The sequence below is a fragment of the Larus michahellis genome, chromosome 1 (assembly GCF_964199755.1).
Source record: "Larus michahellis chromosome 1, bLarMic1.1, whole genome shotgun sequence".
In the NCBI taxonomy this organism is placed as follows: domain Eukaryota; kingdom Metazoa; phylum Chordata; class Aves; order Charadriiformes; family Laridae; genus Larus; species Larus michahellis.
The window spans coordinates 87183219-87206114 of record NC_133896.1 but is presented as its reverse complement, the minus strand read 5'-3'; the positions used below and the strand labels follow the sequence as shown (position 1 = coordinate 87206114).

At 43.2% G+C, this 22896-nt stretch overlaps 2 protein-coding genes across 4 annotated transcripts in view; one reads left to right on the top strand and one right to left on the bottom strand.

Moving 5' to 3' along the window:
- Positions 1-1967: 1967 nt before the first annotated feature.
- PKDREJ (polycystin family receptor for egg jelly) lies at positions 1968-9872 on the bottom strand. Its single transcript, XM_074590101.1, has one exon. It carries the CDS (start codon positions 9870-9872, stop codon positions 1968-1970), a length of 7905 nt encoding a protein of 2634 aa, XP_074446202.1.
- A 347-nt stretch (positions 9873-10219) lies between these two features.
- TTC38 (tetratricopeptide repeat domain 38) overlaps positions 10220-22896 on the top strand; it is a 25396-nt gene continuing 12719 nt past the window's right edge. For 2 of the 3 annotated variants that reach the window (XR_012587422.1, XM_074590168.1), the window contains exons 1-9: positions 10220-10313; positions 13468-13545; positions 14003-14084; positions 14422-14593; positions 15595-15768; positions 16991-17066; positions 18216-18335; positions 21324-21383; positions 22505-22543. Coding sequence is in view for 1 of the 3 variants with exons in the window: in XM_074590168.1 (XP_074446269.1) it covers positions 10257-10313; positions 13468-13545; positions 14003-14084; positions 14422-14593; positions 15595-15768; positions 16991-17066; positions 18216-18335; positions 21324-21383; positions 22505-22543 (858 nt within the window). In the remaining 2 variants the exon portion in view is untranslated. The remainder of the gene's footprint in view (positions 10314-13467; positions 13546-14002; positions 14085-14421; positions 14594-15594; positions 15769-16990; positions 17067-18215; positions 18336-21323; positions 21384-22504; positions 22544-22896) is intronic. The other variant, XR_012587425.1, reaches the window with a different exon arrangement.

Genomic DNA, 22896 nt, shown 5'->3' with positions numbered 1-22896 from the left:
GCCGGCAGGTGGCGCCGTGCGCATGCGCGGAGTCCCGTCCGCCGACAGGTGGCGCCGTGCGCATGCGCGAGGTCCCGCTCGCCGCCTGCCTCGGCGCCTTTCCGGGGCGGCGCGGGGTTGGTCGGCCTTGGCCGCTGCTGGCCCTGGGCCCGTACCGCGGTGATGGACGAGCCGAGCGGAGCCCGCAAGGCACCTGGAGTTCAAGGCGGGAAGCGGGAGGGAGGAGGGAGGCGTTTTGGCTTCGGAAACAGCAGGTTATGGCTGGCCGCGTCCAGCGCAGGCAGGAGCGAGGGGCTTTAATTTTTTTGGAAATTTTATTTATTTAAATTTATTTATTTATTCCAATTATTTAGTAGAAATGCCTACTGTACAGAGAAGTAGCATTCCCACACTGGAATTCCAGTTATTCATTACCTTATTTCTTTCTGGAAAATTGCAAATTTATTCTTGATAGAGCTCAGGCATAAAAGCTGTGTGTTGCACTAATGTGGAAGATGTTTTCCTATTACGCTCTCTCCATGTAAATAACAAATTAATGCAGCTTGTAGAGGAATCTAATCACTCTAATTCAACATTCAGGGCAGCAAAAAATGATCGTGCTCATCTTCACTCTTCCAAGAATGACAGCAGATTTTAGTTTTTTAATGCATGGCCTATTTAGCTCATTAGTTTTAATATAGAGGTTTAAAAGTCTTGAGCAATATCTTCAAAACAAGATGTTAAGCTCTGCAAGTCCATAGCCTCATATAAAGATGTGGTTATGGCCTTGCAGTTACCCTGCTATTTTATGCCCTATTTTATGGCCGGTGGGTGAAGCTGCCCATCAGCCGTAACGCGCCCTTGTAAACTCATCACAATATGAAGAGCACGCGAGATTTAATAATAATAATAATAGTGTGGTCTGTTTGTATTCGAAGGGAACTGCCTGGAGGATGCCCCCAGCTTTATGAATAGGAAGTAGGGGGTTTGACCATGTTGACCAGTCTTCCAAGTTGACTTGGATGGTCTTCCCTTACAGGAGGTGACATAGGACCAGTCTGCAGGCACAGCTTGACCATGCAGAAGTCTGCCCGTCCCCCGAGGCTGTATAACAGGATTTTATAGTCCAGGGTTAATGGCTTCCAAAGGGACACCGTCACAATGCTGCCTACGTGCAAATGCAGTGCAGTGTTGTGAAGGCTTATTTTTAATTGCCAAGTCGTACCCTGCTAACCCACTCTGTCTCTTTTATTATTATTTCTTAACGCTCTGAGTAGGAAGGATTAATCAGCGTTTTCAGATCTCGGGCCGTTTTTGCTCTTACATGAGCATGTGCTCATCCAGAGACGAGAGTCCCGCTCAGAACCCCCAGCTACCTCCCAGTGCATCACCTCTGTGGAACGGGCACCAGTTTCCCTGTGTGCCGGCTCTCGCTGGCATTGAGTTAGTAATGCCACGAGATACAAGGTCATCCTTAGCAAGAAAACTGCAGCGAGGGAAGTTATTTGAAAGTAACTTTTACTCAGAGACGGGCTGGGCATCCGTCTGCAGGTGGTGAATGGCTGCTTTTGCATCCCTTGTGGTTTGGGACTTTATTCCTCCTTCACTTCTTAAACTGTCCCTATCTCGACCCACAAGTTTTTTTCTTGCTTTTGCTCTTGGATTCTCTCCCCATGCTGCTGGCAGTAAGCGAGCAGCTGGGTGGGGGCTTACCTGCCAGCTGGGGTCACACACCCAGCCTCCCCACCCCCCATGACAGCCAAGTACCACTGAAATCGATGCAAAATAGTCTGGAGAAAATCTGAGCACAATCACTAGTAAGGGGTTGAATGTTAAAAAAATTCTTAAAAGTAAATTATTTATGAGCATTTATTTGAAATGCAAGTATTACAGAGTAAAGGTGGTCTTGGATACAAAATCCTTCCTTTCTCATATGACAAAATAAACCATTTTTTTCCATTCATTTTTCTGCTCTTGAGCCCTGAATGTCACTGATGTCTTCTCTCAGGCTGCCCATAGAGTACACTGTGAAAAAGATCAGGCTCGCTGGTTTTGGGTGTTTTACAGATCAGAAGATAAAATAACTTTCTGAGCCTTTGCAATACAAAAGTAACCACTTGTGCTTCATCGGATGGTTCTTCATATATGGGTTTTTTCATTTCTGCATAGGCAGACATAATAACAGCTTGGACAAGATTAATCAGGACACAGATCATCACCATCACGAAAGAGGCCAGGAAAAGACCACCCAGAAACCTGTTGGATGAAAATGCCGTATCTCTGAAAGCTGAGACACAGTAAGAGAATACAGTCTGAGCTGAGTGAATCATGCTGTTGTAATTCCATTCATGCTGCCCAAACACAAGGTAGCCAAAAGACATAAATACAAAGAAGTACACCACCACCACGAGGGACATTGAAGACAGTCCAGGAAGGGCTGCCAAGATCGATCTTTGTGCCAAGCGCATGCCATAAATGAATTGAAAATATTTTAGAGTTTTCAAAACTACAAGAAATAGTAAAAAGCCCATAGTAATCCTTAAAATCTGATCTAAATGAGAAACTGCATGAAAATAAATGAAATCATTTGGATGAAGTAAGTAAAACTTCACTATATCTGCACCCATCTTAAACTTTATGACCTTCAAAAAAACAAAAAGGAGGAATGCTGATTTTAAGCCAAAGTTGATTATATTGGAAATGTTTTTAATATAATCTTTTCTTTCTTGGCCTATGGTATGAAGCTCATCTGCAATGTAAATTAACAGAAAGGCGAGAACAATTACAAACAGAAACATTTGAGCTTTAGTTTGCTGATGAAAAATGGGGAGTGCAAAAGAGTGTACTGACAAACTTGGTTTTATGATCCCTAAATGAGACATTTCAAATATGACTGAGATGGTGCAAAAGAGATTTGCATCTGAGTTAAATGTAGTTAGTTCAATGATCACAACCCATGTCTTTTCGTCGAGCCAGTTGCTCTGTTGAAGAGCATCCAGCCTTGTCGTTGAATTAGATTTTCCTTCTTCAGGGAAAAAGTAAAACGTGTATCCTGCTGGTCCATATGTGTGCAAATCTCCATATGAATAATACATCCATGGAGTCCTGTTTCGCTGGTAAATGAACCCGCTGTAACTGCTGGCATCCTTGGCATCCCTGGAAACAGACTGGTTTGCAACGTTTGTCCAAGTGCCAGTGTAGTCACCTTTCTCTGGGATGTCACTGCCATATTTGTGAAGACAGTGGCTTTTACTGATCACAAAGTTATTTACAAAGCTGTGAGGATGGAAACATTTTTTCTCAGTAGCTTTAGCCCGCACTTGCCTCATTCTAGGCAAGCCAATGATTTTGGACCAGCTCTCGGGAAGAAAGGTCGGCTGAATGTCATTGTGCATCAAAGGCAAGAACAAGTCTTTCACCCACACGTAGATATGTTCTAGCTTATTTACACTGGAGAGTCGTGGAGAGAATTGGTCACGGATGAATTGGTTGTAGTGGAAACTGTTGTCGTTCTCAGTGGAATAGGCAAAATTTAATAGCAGTGTCAAAAAGACAAGGTGACTGATTAAACCTTTTATGAAAATAAATGCCTTGGCTTGAATTTTTGCCCTTTTCAGCATGTTTGCAATTTCATCAGCTTCTAAAGGCTGATACTGCTTGGTGCTTCTGACTTCAGCAAGTTTCAAGTGCATCTCTCTCGTATCAGCACTCATTGTTTCTTTAGCCAACTTAATCTCAGAATACTTTTCCTGAGCTGACCATGTGATATTTTCACAGTATTTTGGACGAATTGTACTCATAGCTGAGAAAAAAATTATTTTTAGAATTGAAAGGAAAAACACGTTCTCAATAAAGGAGGTTGCAGATGCTAAAAGCCACTCCAGTGAAGTCTGATAACCATAAGACAAACCATATACCACAATGAAAAATGATGATAGCCCAGTGACAGCTATAACTAGTGCCCATGAGAGATAGACGCACCACCAACAAAAAACTACGTGCGGTCTCTTGCGAAAGGGCATGGAGGTAATGTTTAGTGGTTTCCTTTCCTTCTGAAAGTTGCCCCCTTCTTCTGCGTAATCATTACTAAAATTGGAATTTGACGTTGGCCCTCTCTGGCAGACCTTAGCCATTGGAGGGGAATTTGCGGTTATTGTGCACTCCTCTGTTACAATTACGTTTGCATCTCTTTCAGAAACTGTGCAATTACTCCAGTTTTGGGAAGCTGCCCTGCTTCTTGTCTCTCTGGAATGTGCCGGGCTCTGTAAGTTGCTGGGACAAGGAACGTTCTCCAAGGGAATAGTATTACTCAATTGTGCTGAAGCTTTTGAAAGGTAAAATTTTTGCAAACGTTTCTTCCAGTTCTTAAGATTTCCAGAGAGGAGGGGTGAATTTACCTTTGGGTCTGTCTGAGCCACACCACGAGGAGAAGTTTCCTTCTGGGAATACTTGAATAAGGCAATTATAATCATTTCCACAGGTATGGTAAGCAAAGCACATTCAATTCCTACTGTTATTGATCTTAGATACCTCAAGTGTATTGGAGATTCTTCGTTCTTGTCAGCATTAAAGAATATAATGTTAACAAGCAAGTTTAATAATAATATTGCTAAACATGAAGACAACCTTTGGAGCCTGCTGAAAGTGCCAGTGAGAAAGTGAGCAAAAATTGAGAACCATAGATGGCCCTCTGCCAGGCTGTTGGAAAGATTAATCAAAAAATAGTCAATTCTGGGCAGAGGGGTCTTGAGGTTTGTGACGGAAAATGTCCTTTCTAGTAAGTGATCATCTGTGTCAAGAGAAAGCCATTTCCTGCATATAAAGAACCAGGTCCTCCTGGTGCACATATTCTCAACTTTGGCTCTGCTTAAGAACCAGCCTGGAGATGAGCCCTTGTTATTGTGCCAGACCCTGAGGGAACAAATGTCTCCCAAGTCTTTCTTAGTAGTTAACAGAAAGCAGTCAGTACTTCCTTGTTGGAAAGACAGAAAATCCGGGTGGCATAAACAGTGGACGTCACTTGTGCCATTCTGGCCAATGAGCTGAAGAAAGACATCTGCTTTGGTTCCAGATCCCCAGCGACTGCCTGTATATAAAGTGACCAAATAGCTCATTTTATCAAAGGGGTCATTGTCTGGCAGAAATAGAATCTTGTTTTTGCTGCCCCTGTCAGCCCTGTCTTTTCTCATAGCCCAGAGGGACAAAAGAAAATAGACACCAAAAATAAAGAGCACTGTTAAGAGGGTCACTGGGTTTTTAGGTATGTCTGCTATCAGGGTTTGTCCCAGATCTACTGTATTAGGGGTAACTATTACTTTGGCTGCCAGGAACCTGATGTCAAACGTGGATGCATTTGATGCAGTGTAAGCTGCCAGACTTCTGCGACCCCGCTTCATATTGCAGATACAGTGTACCTTCTGCCAGTCAGTCAAGAAGCCAAGCCTGCATGTGTCTTCTCTCCACAGACTTCGAACCCCATCTAGAAATAAGCACTGATCACTAAAAATGTGCATGCTCACCAGTCTACGGGTTTGATACCTTACAATATAGGATGTCATCAAGACAATGGAGATGTTCTGAGTGCCTGTACGGCTTCCTTGAGCTGTGGCTGTCAGCAATGACTCTGGGAGACAGATAATATAGGGACCCTTAATGTTACAGTCAGCACTAGCTGTCTCATTTTTGCTTGCAACTGTTGGCATGTTGTGAAAAGCAGCGAATGAGGCTATAGGATGAGCATGAGTGACATTGGCACCTGTAAATACTAGTACCTTGAACGTAACTTTTAATTTTGTCAGGATCTGGATGTATATGCTCTTAGTATTTCTGTTGACTTCAAAACTAAATCCTCCAGTTGTGTAAGCTTGTGTTTTATCGGGTCCTATTGCTAACTGAAAAGTTGAAAATTCCTTATCTTTCCTAGGAATAGTAATTTCTGCTTCTGCAGGCATGATCCCTAGTAGATCCCCATTAGTCTTGGTCTCTGCCATTTTGAACCCCAAGACTGTTGTGATTTCTGATGTGTAACCTAACCAAGGGAAGGGGTTCTCATCAAACTCAAAAAGGGCAGTGGAAATCACAGCATCCTGGTCCAATCCTGAATGATTTCCCTTTTCTAGTGATGGATAAAAGCAATTCCTGCAGGTATTTCTAGTAGAGAAAGCATTTGTAATGTTCCAGGTTTCATCTTTCCTCAGCGTGATATTCCAAAGTTTTGTTTCCATTAGAGTTTCTATTTCCCCAGGGACTTTGCCCTTGAAAACGATCTCCGTTAAATATTCCATGATGGAGAAGACTTGTTTAACTCCACTTACATTGACATTCCTGCGATGCAGAAGAGCAGCTCTCAGGATGTTGAACAAGCATCTCAGTATTCCACTGGTCTGAATTTCTGCTTCCTCAGACCAATGGCTCTCATTCCTCTGCATCTTCAGCATTGCAGTTACTTCTGTCAGTTTCTTAATGGCAAGGTCTTGTGATCTAATGTCCACTTCATCAGCTTCCTCTGTGACTTGAGAAAGACAAGCCACTACTTGGTTGATTTCCATTGCATTGTCAACTGAAATATTCAGGGCTGTTTTAATCAGCCTTTGCCGAAACTGAGCCTTAGGGAGCTGGAGAGTTGATGCAGCTTTAATATAGTTTAAGACTGAGGCTGCCAGGTAAGTCAAATAACCTGCGCTAAAATAATCTCCAGTCTGGAGATAAGATGTCATCGGTGCACTTAAACCGGTCACTGACATCAGCAGTTGGTGAAACACAAGAGCTAGTGGTCGACTGTTAGCTGGGTTCTGCACGTGGACATTTAAAGTCACTTGGGTAAATGCCCCAAGGGAATTGTGGACTTGAACGTAAAGTTTCAAGGTGTACTTCTGAGAGGGCACTCCAACTGGGAGAAAAGATGGAGGAGTTTTAGGCTGATAACCAAAGTACAGAATTGGGCCAAATGTATTTTCCTCCACAGAAGTTATTTTGGTAGTTTGGGGTACATTAGAAGCTACTATCACTTTATATGTCAGAGGTAGATTGCTGTCATAAAATCCACTGCATTGAACAACAAATTTTGTCAGAAAGGCTGTACCCCAGTGTGGGTTGATGGTACACTTGCCAGTCCTAGGAGGAGAATTTACCTTAAATGCGTGTCTGTAGATTGAGGACCTACCATCCCAGGTAGTCACTTTTAACAGAAGTATGTAGGATCGATGTGCAGTCTTTGTAAAAGTCAGAGCATTTATGGACAGGTAAGCCCCAGACCTCCCCGTTGAGGTTCTGGAAGACCAGTCAAAGCTAATTTCTGTGGAGTTTCCTAAAAAAAGGGACCAGTAGTAGACTGTCTGGCTGTTTGATCTACAGTTTAGGCATTTTCCAGATAAGGTAAATCTCTCAGTTGGAATTAGAGTGCTACCACAGTTTTCAAGGCATGTCACATCTAGAAGGGGTGGGTAGCCAGGCTGCACATCTATAGTTTGGTCAGCATAACTCCTCCTTGTATCCTTTTGAATCACTAGACGAAAGTAGTATACAGCGTTTCCTGGGAGGGATTCTGGTGGCATTACTTGAACTGGACCTGAGGGTGTTAACCATTTCAAATCTCTCTGTCCTGGATGGCATTTCTTTCCCGGGCTGACTGTCATGTTTTTATAGTCTGACTTCTCTTTAGTGCAGTACCAAGTAAACGTGATTCCCTTTTGTCCTTCCTGTGAATCAGGATCATAGGATGCAGAGCCATCTAGAATCCATCTATCAGAAAAACCCACTGTGCGGAACGAGCCTCCTGCGATATTTGCCACTAGATCAGTGCGCTCAATCAGAATATAAATTTTATCTGAGCCCCTGAGGACCTTTTTGGTATCAATTGGGATTACCTCAACAGTGAAATTAAACAGATACAACCCATAATCTAAAGTAAAACTGGGAACAGTTAAGAGGATCATATCTGTACCATACATCGAAGAAGAGTTTATTGGTTTTTCCCAGTCCGGAAGAGTTGTTGTGTCCTGAACACGATAGATTCGCCACAAAGGCTTGGTAAATACGCCAACGTTGCAGTCTAATAGCAATCTGACAAAGAGGAAAAATGTTGTCCCCCTTTTCTGGCGCAGGACAGAGGAGTGAAGAACAGGTCTCTGAATGTGCACTTTGTATATGTAACAGGGTTCTTTCTGGCAAGACACTGGTACTTCTATGGTTTTTGCAGCATAGTTGTTGACTCTGACTCCTAAAAGAGCCGATCTAAGCGCACTTCTGTTACAGTTCACTTTTGCCACAAACCCCGTGTATTTCTCTGGATCAAAGGGTAAAGCAGAGCGACGGACAAAACGTGTGGCATTTCTTACATGATCACTGTATGTGTATGTGCTATTCTGGAGAAGGTGGTCTTTTTCTGTTGCAAAAAGCTGCAGATGGAAGGTCCACTCACACTGTAGCATTGGATGTTGTGCAGGGATAAACCACACTAAATAAGTAAGGCTCTGCAGAAGAGGACGGCCGCTGCTGAAAACATGGACTTCAAGGTCTCTTTCTGCCAGAGACCTAAACAAAGCCCTCTTCTGATTCATATAAAGGTACATATTGAACTTGTACCACTGGAAGTCCACAAACTCTATGGAGAGTAAGTAGGAGAGCTCCTTGTGTTGGTAGAACACAGTGCGTGTGTTAGGGCCATCTGTGGAAATAGGGCTGTTGTTTTCTTTGGTTGTGTAAAATGTTCCATTGTTGGACATGAAAATATAAGTGCTCCTGTCAGTCTTTCCCGGGCGAAGGTTAACATGTGTGTGAGTTTCTCTGCCTGCTGTTAGGCTCAGGGTACCATTGAGTAGATGTAGTTCTCCCGTCAATTCCTCGAACCTCTGTTCATCAACATGAAAATAAATGCTGGCCACCACGACTTCACTGGGGCTCGGAGGTGTGGGAACGGCACAGAAGTTGCTCTGCAGAGTAAAGGAACTGTAGGAATGGAGCCAACCTCCTGTACCCTGTGTGTCCACCAGTCTGTAGGCCAGTGTCCTCGGCATAAGGGGCTGAAGCCTCCAGGAGAGGCCGAGGGGCTGTTGAGGAATGCTAAGGAGCTTGGAGCTGACACTGAGAACACGCAGCACGTCCGGCTCTACCTTGAGAGAGAGGCTGAGGCTTATCTGAGGCATCTGCTCAATGCCGACTGAAGCAACGTGGAGCCCGTGGTGCCTGTAGCGCACAGTCAAGCGGTAGCTGTAGTAGGTGGCACAGGTTTGTTGCAACTCGACTGTTGGGTAGACAGCAGGTGGTGGCGTCTCTTGGTGTTCACTGCTGGGAAGGAGAAGGGTAGAGGGGCTGCCTCCCTGGCTGCTGAAGCGGTACTGCCAGCTGGCACTCTTGAAGCGTGCACACCAGCCCAGATGTACCGGCTGCCACACGTGGATCAGGTGTGTCTGCGGCCAAAGCACGAACAGCCGCATATCCTGCCCAGACATCTCCACGCTCACGTTCTGGTGGAAGCACTCGGGTGCAGCACATGAAGCAGATGAGCATTGCACTGTAAGGAGGCTGGAGGCCACAGGTGGAGGAGTGCTTCCCAGTAGGAGGCGTGTCTGCAGCATGATTTGTCCTGACCAGCGCGATGTCTTCTTCATCCAGGCCGAGTTCAGGTACCAGAAGCAGCGTGGTGGGGGTGGTGGCTGCCCCTCTTTCCTCTCCGCCTCTGGTCTTGCTCCTGGGGCCGGCTGGTAACGCAGGGTCACGGTGCTGTTCCACAGGCATGAGACCCAGCTCTCGTTGTCCAGCCGTTGACAGACTTGCCCGTGAGGGCCCCAGCAGGTGACCAGGAGGGGCGGTGGCTGGAGGCGTGGAGAGGAGGCCCCCCAGCCTCGGGGGCAGCAGCTGAGCAGCTGAAGGAGGAGGAGACGGAGTGCCCTCATTGCGGCGCCAGGTGAGGGAGAGGAGGCAGCACAGCCGCTGGAGCGCAGCCTGATGGAGAGTGACGGTTGGGGAGTCCCAACTGCCGGAGAAGGGCTCCAGGGACACACGCGCCTGCCCCCACCCCCCCTCCCCGGGCACAGCTGGTGAGGGGAGGTGTTTCACAACAGCAGATCGTGCATGGATGTACCCGATGCCGCAAGAAACAAGCGTTTCGGGACCAATTATTTACACGAAACAGCTCCGACGCCAGCACCGCTGCCCCCCATCCCCCGGTAACACGGGAGGTAGCCGCTGCCAACGGGCCGGGCGGCGCACGGCCCCGCCCACTGCTGGCCCGGCCCCGGCTCCTCCTCCTGCCGGGGCGGGAGGCGCGGAGCCGCTGGATGACGGCAGCGGATCTGCCGCTGTGGGGGACGATGGCGCCGCTGAGGGACTGTAAGGTGAGGGCAAGGTCTGAGGCGGAGCGGGACGGCGAGGCCGGGCGTCCTGCCGTGCGGGTGGGCCCTGGGGAGGCCCCGAGAGCCTGGCTGGGTCTGTGGCGGGAGGGGAGCTGAGCCGGGCCGAGCCTGCTGAGGCTGACGGGAGGGCGCGGAGAGCCGGCCCCGGTGTGGTGGGGCCTCTGTTGGAGCTGGTCTCCCTGAACGCCCCCGGTAGCCCTTACACTGGGGGCGGGTTTCAGGAGGGGTGAGGCTGCTGGGGGGGGTGTCTGCAAACGGGGACGAGTGGCTGCAGCCTTCCCTCCGGCGGGGGAAGCAAACTCGGCTCTGAACACCTCTGTGTCTTGTCCGTAGTGCAGGCCGGTCCCACGGGTGCTCGCCTGCCTTTTTTGTGGTCCTCAGAAGCGGGTCAGGCCTTCTTTTAACTCTAAACCAGCTTTAGGTCCAAGGGTTCAAAATCTGGCTGCAGGAGCTAGTTACTGATTAGTTGTTTGCGTGCTTTCTTCCTGCTGAAGTTCACTCTCCTCTTGTTTCTTGGTTAATTAGGCAGGGGGGGGTAAAAAAAAGAAGTCTTCAAGATCTTCTGAGAGTGTCGTAGGTTCATGAGTGCCAGAGCTGTGGAGAGCTGCCACTCAAGTAACGGAAGATGTGCTAACAGCAACCCACAAAGAGCAGAGATTCCTCAGAGCCAGCTGGGATTCTAGCAGGAGCAAAAATACAAATAAACAGTCACCAGATCCTGTGACTAAACTCTCATCTTAAAGCAGGAGAAAGGGCAAGGCTTTGGTCTTGCCAAGAAGCAGCAAGAAGAGCCAAGGCCGTGGCGCTATCCTCCAAGAAGCGTCATAGAGAAGAATCTCTTCTGGAGTTAGAGAGGAAGGCTGTGGGAAATTAGTGTAACAGAACTTAAAGGCAGCCTGTGCGGAAAGGGGAGGTGATAATTGTGTTACAAACTCTCCAGGCTGATTTTTGCCTGCTTGCACTCCCTCTCTTGTGGATTTCTTTACTCACGGTATGATACCTGTGTACAGACAAGCCCGAAGGCATGAATGTCCCAAGTAGTCTGGGCAGGACCAGTTGCGTACAACGCAGAGGACAAGGGGTGCTGGCTCTTCTGTGCTCCCTGTAGCTCCTTGGTTCTTGTCTGGCAACAACAGATTAGTTTTAGGGCAGATCTTTTATGTCTTTTAGGAGTCAGCAGCTGTTATGGGGTGGTTCTTCCATGCAGTCTCTTGTCCTGGCATGCTAACAGGAGGAGTAGTGGCATACATGACATGATGCAGCCTTGCTGCCATCCTCCTCCTGTTGCCAAAGTGGGAGTCTTCCAGTGAAGGGTGAGTTACCCGGGCTGTAGCCTTGGCAGAGCAGAGGCTTTCTAGAGTGGATGGAAACAGCACGTACCTCAACTAGATCAGCAGCATCCTTTGTGATGGATGCAGGCCTTTTTTTACTAACCCTAGTTCTGCTGGTTTTTGTCATACTTTTGCACAGGTGTTTTCATGCCAGTGAATCTTAGTATTAACAAAACTCCTCAAAATGGGATGATGCTTTCTACCTGGAAAGTACCTCAAGCTGTTGTGCAAAACAGTCAGTGTCATAGAGAGCTGCTTCAAACGGAGCTTGTTTTTGACAACTGGTGATGAAAGTGGTTTGTGGCCTATTTTGCAGGGCACCTTGAAAGGTAGCCTGTAAGTAGCAGGCCTAATTTTGCAACCCTCTTGACTTTTCTTTTTACGCTGTTTCTGGATATAGCATGGATTGTAAAGAAAATTTGTGATTTTACATTCTAGTCTAGTCTTTCTGGCATGTAATTGAACACACAAGTGCTTGAGCTGCTGGAACGTGAGCCTTTAATCCAATCACAGTGGCAAAGCTTTGGGATAGTATTAGCAAAGATTTCTTTGCCTGGTTACTTAAAATTTTTGACAGTTGGGTCATTAGAACCAGGAAATACCCTAAAGTGTAAAATGAGATGAACTGAATTCTTGCAGCATCTGCAAGAACTAATCCCCTATTAGGAGGAGTCTGAAATGGCTGCCCTAGGTCTTTTTTATGTCTGTCCTGTGTGTTCTGTGTACTGGAATAAAAGTGATACTGAAGTGATTGGGGCAGCTCCTAAAAGGTGCGTATACTTAAGCAGAATGTAAGTCTGGGCTTGAGAAGCCTACGGTTATTGCGGTAGTGATGGGTGCAGTAAAGGAATGCTGAATGGAGAGTGTTTAATAGAAATAAACCCAAATGTTATTAAACATATATGAGGAGGTTGCCAAGAGAAGCACCTCAGCTTGTGATATGACAGGCTTTGTGGTTGGGTGGCTGTCCTGAGGCGGAGGGAAAGGCCTGCAAGCGACTAGAGATTACATGCCTGTTTGCTGTAGGCACCCACATTGTAGGCATTTAGAAATAGGCATTTTGTTGGCTGAGTTACTTAAGAGAGCAGTCATGGAGACAGCCATGAACCAGGGTGCTATAGCTGCTGCAGCTTAATTCACCATTGAGTAAACTGCGTGTCTGCCTAATGAACTCTTTTCATTCTCCGGTGGCTAGCCAGGAGGTGGAGCACCTCACTCAGTGTTACATAACTTGTTAAGCAACTATGGCATCCTGATTCTGTTTTGCATTTTAGCTTTATCAAAAGCTCATGTTCTCCCTTTTTCTAAGGCTTGTGTACAAGCCTGTGGTCCAAGTTCTTTGTTGGCTGAACTCCAGTGACTGGGTGGATGTGCTCTGTCAGGCTGTTTGGCTTACAAGTTACTTAAGGTATTGATTTGAGTTATAAAAAAACAGGGGTTTATTTTACCATGTCTCTACTTCACACAAGGTGTGTTGGGAGCAGGGGACTAGCCAAAAGTTGAGTTGTAATGAATTAAGAATGGGTCCCTCATTATGAGATGCGTAATCAAGGTCTTCTATACACTTTATAATTTTTTGCTTCTTTATTCCCACTGCTAACCCCAACTTACTGAGTCTTCAGATGTAACTACAAGAGCACAAAAGATTTGTGTATCTGCTTACATTGTTCTTCCAGCTTTCCTCTTTTTTTAAAAAGAAGCATAGTTGACGAAAATATCAGAGCACCATCAATTTGAAAATCTGTTGGCTTAGTCTAGAAAATGCGTGTGTAAAATGAGCAGGTTTTTATTTGTTTGTCGTGCAGGCCTGGCAGGATGCTGGACTTGTCCTGTCCACCACTAGCAATGAAGCCTGTAAACTATTTGATGCTACGCTGACCCAGGTATGACCAAAAAGTGTAAGAAAATGTGATTTGAAGGGGTTTGAAAGAGTCTTTGCGGTAGTTGATGTTTAAATTTCTTAACAACTGGGATAGCCTCACAATCAGGCTGCTACAGGAGCTCAGCCATTAGCAAGCAGCAGCAAACTCTCATATCAGAGGGCTGTGCTGGATGCTGCATCTGTGGGGGATGCACCTCAGCCAGTGTGTTCATCCTGCTTGACATGGGAGAATCAACCAGTAGACATAAGCCGCATAGAAATCCACAGTTATTAGTTCTGCTAGTGGCCAAACTGCCTTAGAGAAAACAGTTTTTCTGTTTTCCTACTACATTAACCCTATGTGAATCCAAAGTTTGTCTTTTTGTCTTGCTTACTTTTGGATTTTACACGTGTGGGAGAATGAAAAGAAGCCCAATATTATCGGGGATTCCTTGATCCTCTCTCTGTCTCTCTTACAGTACGCAACCTGGACAAATAATGAGAGCCTTGGAGGTATTGAGGGGTGTCTCTCAAAGTTAAAAGCAGCAGATCCAAATTTTAGTAAGTATAACATTTAGTTCTTAGCATAGAAAGTGCTGGATAATACCTTGTGTCTTGGTGGGCAAGTGGGAAGTGTTAGGTTATAGAATTCTGTAAAACTTCTTCAGAGTCTAGAGCAGGCTGGGATGGTTTTGTGTGGGTTGTTTTTTTTCATTTCACATCTTTTTAAATGGTTAGCATGAAAAACTTGTAAAAACTTTAGGCTTTTGAGACTTCCCAGACCCCTGTGAGTATGAGTCTTCTTTCAGACAAAGAAGGAACCCCCCATCGTGTTTATGTAGAGGTGAATTACTGGCAATGCTGTACAGCTCAAGTTGTAATGTGCTATTTTCTGTAGCAATGGGACATGTCCTTGCTAATGGTTTGGAGTTGATTGGCACTGGAAGTTCAGTGCGGCTCAACAAAGAGCTGGACAGTGCAATGAGAACGATGATGACGCTTTCAAAATCACAGCCACTGACTGAGCGGGAGAGGCTTCATGTATCAGCACTGGACATGTTTGCCAGTGGGTAAGTTCACAGTCATCCCATTTAAAGGACTGTGAGGAGTTTAGCCACCACAGGTGGAAGACATAGTTGGTATTAGTGTTGCCTGACATTAGCCGACATCTAGCAAAGGATCGGGGTGAGATGTCAGTGGTTGTTCTTGAATTTCCCTCTCCAAACTGTAAGCACCGTGACTAGTTAGTGAGCAGCACCATAGGAGGGGAAGTGCTCTATTGCCACCACTTCATGTCATTAAGCACTCCATGTTTTAAACCTGTCATAGAGCCATCAGTGGAGTATATGGTTTAGAACAAGGAAACTAAATATTTAACTACAGTAAGGTCCAATATAATGTAACACAGACTTGGATCCAGGGAAGCAAAGCTACGAACAGACTTTTCTTCTCTCTGTTGTCTCCCTGTGTCAAAAACTATTTCCTCTGTAAAATAGGGAGATAGCAGACAGTCAGAAGTGGTGTAGAGGCTCACTGTTCCGTTCAATATGATGAATTTATGTGCACTGCAGAAGGTATGGGCTAATGATTCACTTTCATCATTTGTTTGTTAAACAAACAGGTGAGCATGGATTTGCCTTGTGTACTTCTTAGCAAAGGTAAAGAGGAAGCTACTGAGGCCCTGTTACTATGGGTTTGATCCTCACTAGAGGAGAGGGAAAGTGTCTTTGTGCATGTGAAATTATATTAATTATGGTAGGTCTCTGTAAAAACTGTTCAACCCTGTAGGAAAATCTTTAGATTTATGCTTTAAGCTCATTTCGCTTTCTTTGTGTGTTACAGTGACTTGTTCTAACCCAAGGACATTTCTGTCAAAAGATTTCCCAGAAGGTGTTCAGTGAAGATAATGCCATTACTGCCTTAAAAAAGACTAAGAAATTCCTTCAAGGAAAAAACCAAAGTTATTTGATGTTGAATTTTCTATTTTTCAGAACAGCATGAGGTTAGAACTAACAGTAGAGGCAGGTATGTGTGCCATCTCTCAGCAATCAAATTAATTTTTTATTTCTAGCCAGCTTCCAAAAGCTTGTGATCTATGGGAACAGATTCTGCAGAGCCACCCAACTGACCTCCTAGCCCTCAAATTTTCCCAGGACACTTATTTCTACCTGGGATATCAGATACAGATGCGAGATTCGGTTGCCCGGGTTTATCCTTTCTGGACACCTGATATTCCACTAAGCAGGTGGGTCACGCTTCATTTTGAAAATGGCTCTTTATCTAGTGTGCACGTACTTTGTGTTTTTTGAGTTCAGACACATCTAAATAGCAGGATCTGTTGGAAACAAACATGTCAAGGGCTTAGAAGTGAATAAAACCTGACGACAGCTAGAACATCTCTCCTGTATCCCTGTTGACTGTTGTTGAGGGTTTTTTCTTCAGTGAGCTGTGGCTTAATGAGTAGATTTTGCTGTCAAATATGGCACATGGCATGTAACAAACAGGATAAAATCATGTCCTCACTGAGGGCAGTGGCAAAACTCCTTCAGGCTCACATTGTGGGTGATAGAGCATATGAGTGGAAGGAAGAAAGGAGCTATAACTTGGAAATGTAGTTCTGAAATAAATCTTTGCTGCACTAGCTGTTATGGTTTATCCCAAAGACTGACAGGAAGGCAGAATGAAGATTGTTGATTCCAACTGTTAACGCTGCCAAGTCCACCACTAAACCATGTCCTTCGGCACCACGTCTACCTGCCTTTTAAATACCTCCAGGGATGGTGGCTCAGCCACTTCCCTGGGCAGCCTGTTCCAATGCTTGACAACCCTTTCAGTGAAGAATGTTTTCTTATATCCAATCTAAACCTCCCCTCGTGCAACTTGAGGCCATTTCCTCTTGTCCTATGGCTTGTTAGATATTCTTAAAATGACTGTATCAGGTATGTGTGTAAGAGCATATAACATCCCTAATTTTCCTTTATATTGGGTCCTTGTGGCTTAATGGGGATGCTTCAGAACCAGTTGTAAAGGGCCACTTCACATGAAAGTGCTTGCCTATAGTTTTGTGGGCACTGGGGCAAGTGCAGAAGGCTACGCTTAGGTGTTGCTTTTGAGACGTGATGACTTTTGTGACAGCACTGTCTTCTAGCGTTCTAATTCTGCATCTTGCAACAGTGATCAGCAGATTGTTCTGGTCAACTTTTAATTCTACCTTACATAAAGATGTAAATCTCGGTTCTCAAAACACTGGTGATGTGCATCTTGTTACTGTTTCCCATGCTGGTGTCTCTGGGACTCATTTCCTATGAGAGCTAGCTAGTTTTTCTGTATTCTGCAAACTTGAACCTTCATTGTAACTTGAATAGTAAGGACTGTTTTGAGTTAAATGCTATTTCTAATAGGTTTTTCAGTCCTAGGTTAAATCTAGTTCTAAACAGATGATGTACTATTTTTGCCCTTTTGCTTAGCTACGTGAAGGGCTACTACTCTTTTGGACTCATGGAAACAAACCTTTTCGATCGTGCTGAGGAGCTTGCCCGTGAGGTAAACTGCCTGTTATTAGTGCTAAAAGGTTTTTAGAATTCTTAAACCTGGTCCCTATATCTGGGTAGTGGTTTGTGCAAGTGCCGTGAACTGACTTGCTTCATCAACCCAGCCGTTAGTAGAAGTAGCAAAAAGTTCAACATGGAAATGCTCACAGAGTTTTATAAAACGCTACCAATAACTATTCCTTAGAGAGATTCCCACATCTATGCCATACCCTGGCAGTTTCATCTTGACTGTATTTCCTTCACTTGTTTATGACCATGCCTTGTCAGATGGTGTCAGAACACCTATATAAAATCCATATATTATCCCATCTGCTGTTTCCCCCATGTATAATTGTCTGTTTACTCCTATTAAAGAATGTTGGATTGGTTTAATGTAATTCGCTCTTCACAATCCATCCTGCTTGGCTTCCCTCTCCCTTTTGTCCCAGATGCTTGTTCCTTGATTATTGAACAATTAACTCTGCAATGTTCCTGGGGATCAATTTTAGCTGGCCTGTTTCCTTTTTATGAAGATAGTAATTATACTTGACTTTCTCCAGTCCTCAGGAGTCCTGTCCTCCAGGAGCCTCAGATACAATTAATTTCTAATGGGTGTTTTTGCCAGACTTGTGTTACATCAAATTCCTGAAAGTGTCAACAAAGACTGAACATTAATGTTTAATGTTTATGAAGTTAATGCCTAACTTCGCAAAATGCCTAAAACCTGTTGGGAGATATTGGAGCAAGAAAGAGGAATTTGATGAATAGTCAGAGCTGGACATGTTCTTGTAGAAGAAATGGTTACCTGCAAGGCACTATGTCATGGAAATATCGTGCCTATGCATGCAATTCTTTCATGGCTGATACTGATTCATGTCTGTGAAATAAAACATATAATAATTTTCATTAAAGCCTGCATTTTAAAGTGTTTTGCAGGTGTTTATCTCTGTGCAGTAGAAGCTGGGAAGTAAAGGCAGCCAATAAATATTTTCTTCCTTTTCTGTCCAAATCAATTCCTGGCTGTGGTTAGTTGGAACGGTACAGGGATGTATTTAATATGCAGCAAGTAACAAGTAGTCTCTTGTTTCTATAGCATCAGTGATAAATATTGTTATTTGCAAGTTTGAAAGCTTCATCACATTTTCCCTTTTTTCATTCATAGGCTTTGGCTATAAACCAGACAGATGCATGGTCTGTACATACTATAGCTCACATAAACGAAATGAAAGCAGAGGTGAACAAAGGGTTAGAATTTATGAAGGAAACGGAAACCAACTGGAAGGTAAACATTCTTGTAGCATCTCTGAAAAAACTCCTTCTAGGCCTTCTATATCTCCTCCAGCCAAATTCTTGATTTCTCTGCATGCAATTCCTTCCTATCTGTAGACATGTTACAAGCAATGAAAGTCTTACATATTAGAAGAAACTGTCGCTTGAGGTACTGTTACTACCCGTGCTGCTTTTGAACGAAGAGGCAGAATTATGAGGGACGCATACTGTAGACCACTTTAAGCCATCGTTGCTATGACTGCTGAGATTACACAAACACCAAACATGTCAGTAGGTCGGGATTCACACAGTCTATCTCTCACACTACCTTACTTTATCTAGGCATATTGTAATAAGGCTTTTCAAAAAGTGTGTGGTTTGTACCTGCATGTGTGTGCACACACCTCCCCCCCGCCGCGCGGTTTCTCTTTCCTGGTGGAGCTGATCAGGTATTTTACATCTCAAAAACGTGGCCATTGCAGATAGGTGAAACATCAGATGTGAAAATTGTGATTTATTGATGCATGATTTATATATGTGTGATTTATTGTATGGTTTGTAAAACTAAAGTGACCAGTGATATTTTCACAAGCTTTGCTTAGACTGAGATGAGCACTGAGAGTCAGTTGAGGAACCTGGCTAGACCTGTTCATGGGAATCTAAGATGATGTGTGAAATGACACAGTCAAATCAAAGGTTTGAGACGACTCATAAAATATTTGTTTCCTTCTGGATAGGGAAGGATTTTTAAAGGTCAACTGTAATGAAAAGCAAAATGATGGTTTTGTCTCTTCTCACGTACTGAATTTGCTTCATATATCCAGGAAATCTTAGTATCTCTCAGAGTATCGAACAGCTTAATTAGTCAGTAATACGGTCCTTTGCTGTAATTTTTATTTCTGTTGGACAGCATGTGTTTTCCTAGTGGTTAAATGTGTCATATTCAGAGCAGAAGGCTGAGAGGTTTGAATTTGTTAGAACCTGCAAGAGTCTATATTAGAGGCATCTGAGCTGACCACTCCGCCTCACCCAAAGAGCAGGGCTGGATAATGAGGCTAGAAGGACTGCTTATCTTGCGCTTGTTTTTTTAAGTTAAGGTACCAAGCTTGGAAGTGCAGGCAGAAAACCCTTGCTTGAGGTTCATATCTGTCATTTCTCAGAAAGCGTTTTGTCCTTTGATCTATTAATTTTAATGAAACAGTGATGCAGGGGGCGGACAGTTTGGATGATGCCTTAAAAAAAACCCCATCACTGACTTTTGGATTAATTTTTGAACTCTTTCTTAAAATAGTTGGGTGCCTCTGTTATTTATAGCCTTTATCCAACTAAAATAAAGTAACAAAGTACAAGATCAGTAAGTAGAATTGTCTGATGTACTTTTGTGCCTGATACAGTATAGTTAAGATTTATAACAGCTGATGTCATACTGATATTTATAATCACTTGTGCAATATTTTTCATCTTAGCCATCATGAACACAGTGTTAAAATGTAAGTGCATTTAAAAAAGCAGGTCTCTCTAAGGGTTTAAATAAAGTTGCTTGTATTTTGCCTGGTGATTTGGAATTTTTAATTTTTATTTAATGACCAGATCGTCTATCTGTACTGCCACAGTATTTGGCCTTCTTATGTTGTTTTTAATTCATCTTTCTCCTTCCCAATAAGAGTGGCAACGGTTTGGTACAGGTTTTCTTTACAGAGTACTTTATATTTTTGTTTCTCCACCACCCTCCCCAAAAATCAGATGCCATTTGTTTTATATGTAGATTTCAGCACAAAATCAAAAGGAGCAAATTGTTTTATCAGAGGAGACCTCTCTGCCAGTGCTGTTTAGTATTAAATAGGAATGTTGTTTCTTGTGAGCTGTTGGAATGAGTTCCCATAGCCTACTTTTATTTATTTATTTAGTAACCTGCAAGCCTAATTCTCCTTTAGCAATTTAATCTCAGTCAGAACTCAAAATCAGCAGCAGAAAAATGGTTTTGTTTTATTCAGTGAGGTGCTCCCATGTCCTTATTTTTATGACATTTGGAATCAGAGTATGGTAGCAAACTTGATATTATCAGCCAAGCACTTAACTACTTCAGTTGCTCAGGTTTGGTTTGTGGTTTAATATTAAGCAAGTAAAGATTACCAGAATGTTTATTTTAGCACCATAAAGTTCTCGCATTCACTGGTAACCTTTGTGCTTCCTGGCAGCTGTCGCCATTTTCATGAAGATGCTTTTTCCACTTGTGAGAACATTAACTACAGCACTGGGAGAGAATGGGAGGAGAGGGACGAACCTTTTTGGTATTTTAATTTTCACCAAAGGATTATGGAATTATATTCCTGTTTGTCGACTGTCAGTGTGCTCGCAAAAGTGAACTGCAGTAGCATTGTCTTGAAGTGCTATGTAGGGAAGAGGATTGGAAGTTCTAGTGCCAACTGAAAAGGACAGTGCAAAGTTGGTATGGTCCAGCAAATACTCAGCTCATCTGGTGAACTGCCAATGTGTTTGGTATCTAGTACAACTTCTGTAGTCCATAGTAAAACATATGTTTAAGAAGTGATTCCTCTCTGTCTAAGCTGGGTGTCTAAATGGGTGGGATAAATGGCCCTCATAAAGGGGTATCTCTCTCCATTATATATCCAGGTTACTTTAGACAAAATGCCTAAATTTTAGATGAGACAAATCTTACTCTTGTTTTAGAGATGGGTTTTTTTTTTCCTAAGGAAAAAAAGAAGTGCCGCAAAAGGTTGAATTCTGAGGCATCCAATCGAAATTCTTCTCTGGAAAATTATGTGGGGGAAGCCTTGTTTTTGAGGTGTCTCCCTGAATAGCTGCATGAAGCAAATGTATCAATTGAGAAGGTGTCCTGGCCAGCTGATTTAAAGTTCTGGTCTCTTCTGTCTCATGAAGTACTTGGTTTTGCTGAAGAAGGAAGCAGAAATATGACTAGATATGTTTAAATGGGAAGTTATTTTGTAAATAATATTTTCTCTACTTCTTTTTTTTCCAGAACAGTGATATGCTTGCTTGCCATAATTACTGGCACTGGGCTTTATACTTTATTGAAAAGGTATGAGTTATTTTCATATAGGTGTTTTATGGTCCAGATCGGTCATTCATCTAATGCTATTTAAAAGGCAGACCTAACATTTATAGGGTTTTTTTCAGCTATTTAAAGAGATGTTTTTATAAAACAGTATAATGCCATTTTTACAAGCTAGTCCTTTATTACAATTATTTTGAGAAGTTTTAATTACATTGGTCAAAGTTACAGGACCTTTGTTAGAATGTTGAAAAATTGCTGTGAGACTATTGCGCATTTGAAGATCAAAGAGTCTCACTAATTATGCTTGGCACAGTTATTTGGTAGAAAGATGAACTTGGATCTCTAATTTTCAGACAAAAATTAGGCAAAATTCTTTTAAAATTCAATACTAATTTGCTGCCCAAAAATTTGCTGACTACAGAGAAGAGGCAATGAGCTCTAAATTAGGTCAGCAATGTTATTAATTACTAATGTTACAAGTTCTTATTACTGAAACACTTCAAAAATGGTTGCAATTTTACCCAACCTGTCCAATTGCAATGCTGAATTTCCTTGTATTTAATACTGCTTAGCACTTGTGGGGTTCAATTCAGCAGGGAGACAAATGTGACATCATTGAGGAGGCAGTGTACTTGAGAACAGAGCAACTTGCTTGTGTTCAGTATTATTAACATAGAAGGAGCATAATTCTCAATAGTAGCCTAATAGCTTGTTTATTTTGCCACCTTCTATCTGTACAACTTTTTTGTAGCCTGCTTAAAATTATTTTTCTTCCTGCCTCTTTGCATACACCGTGGGATGCACTAATTTTTGCAAAAATCCCTGAAAGGAACATTAGAATGAGAGGTAATACCTTGTCTTTCTCCTTCATGTGTAACTTACACTAGTATTGGTACCTATTATTAAATGAAACCTAACCATACTGATTATTTTGCCTAGTAAATCCTGGTTTATCTTAGGCTTCATTCTTTCTTTTAACACCTCCGGGTTTCTTTGACTGACTTGGTTTGTTTTAATGAAGTCATAAGGCAGTCGTGAAGTAATATTATGACAGCTATTAATTGTATATATGTCTTTGGTTACTACAGTCACTTTCGGTTACTGTATCTCAATGTTAATCATGCAGTCCTCGTTTGCTTTTACAGGGTGAATATGAAGCTGCTTTGACAATTTATGACAATCATGTGAGTAGGGGCCTTTTTTTCTTTACTGAGAGTGTGCTTAAGACCATGATATGTTCTTTCTTCCTTCTGTATGAGATCGAAACCTACCACAGTGTGCCATATATGTATATATATTATTTACATCTCTTGTTACGGTTTTTTAGGGAAACTGTTTCTCAACTGGTAAAATGCCCAAAAGACTCGTGTGTTACATAGTTCAAGTGTTTCTTACACTTGTGTTTAAAGGAGCTCAGTGGCACTGTTGATAACTGTTTTCCATTCTGTCCATGTTTCTTATTCATGTTTTGTAGGTTGAAGTGCTCCTGCTGAAAAAAGCTTTTTAAAAAGATGTAAAATAATTTTCCTATAAAGCC

Bases quoted from the DNA above. Each gene is read 5' to 3' on its own strand.
- PKDREJ (XM_074590101.1), bottom strand. From the start codon at position 9,872: ATGAGGGCACTCCGTCTCCTCCTCCTTCAGCTGCTCAGCTGCTGCCCC.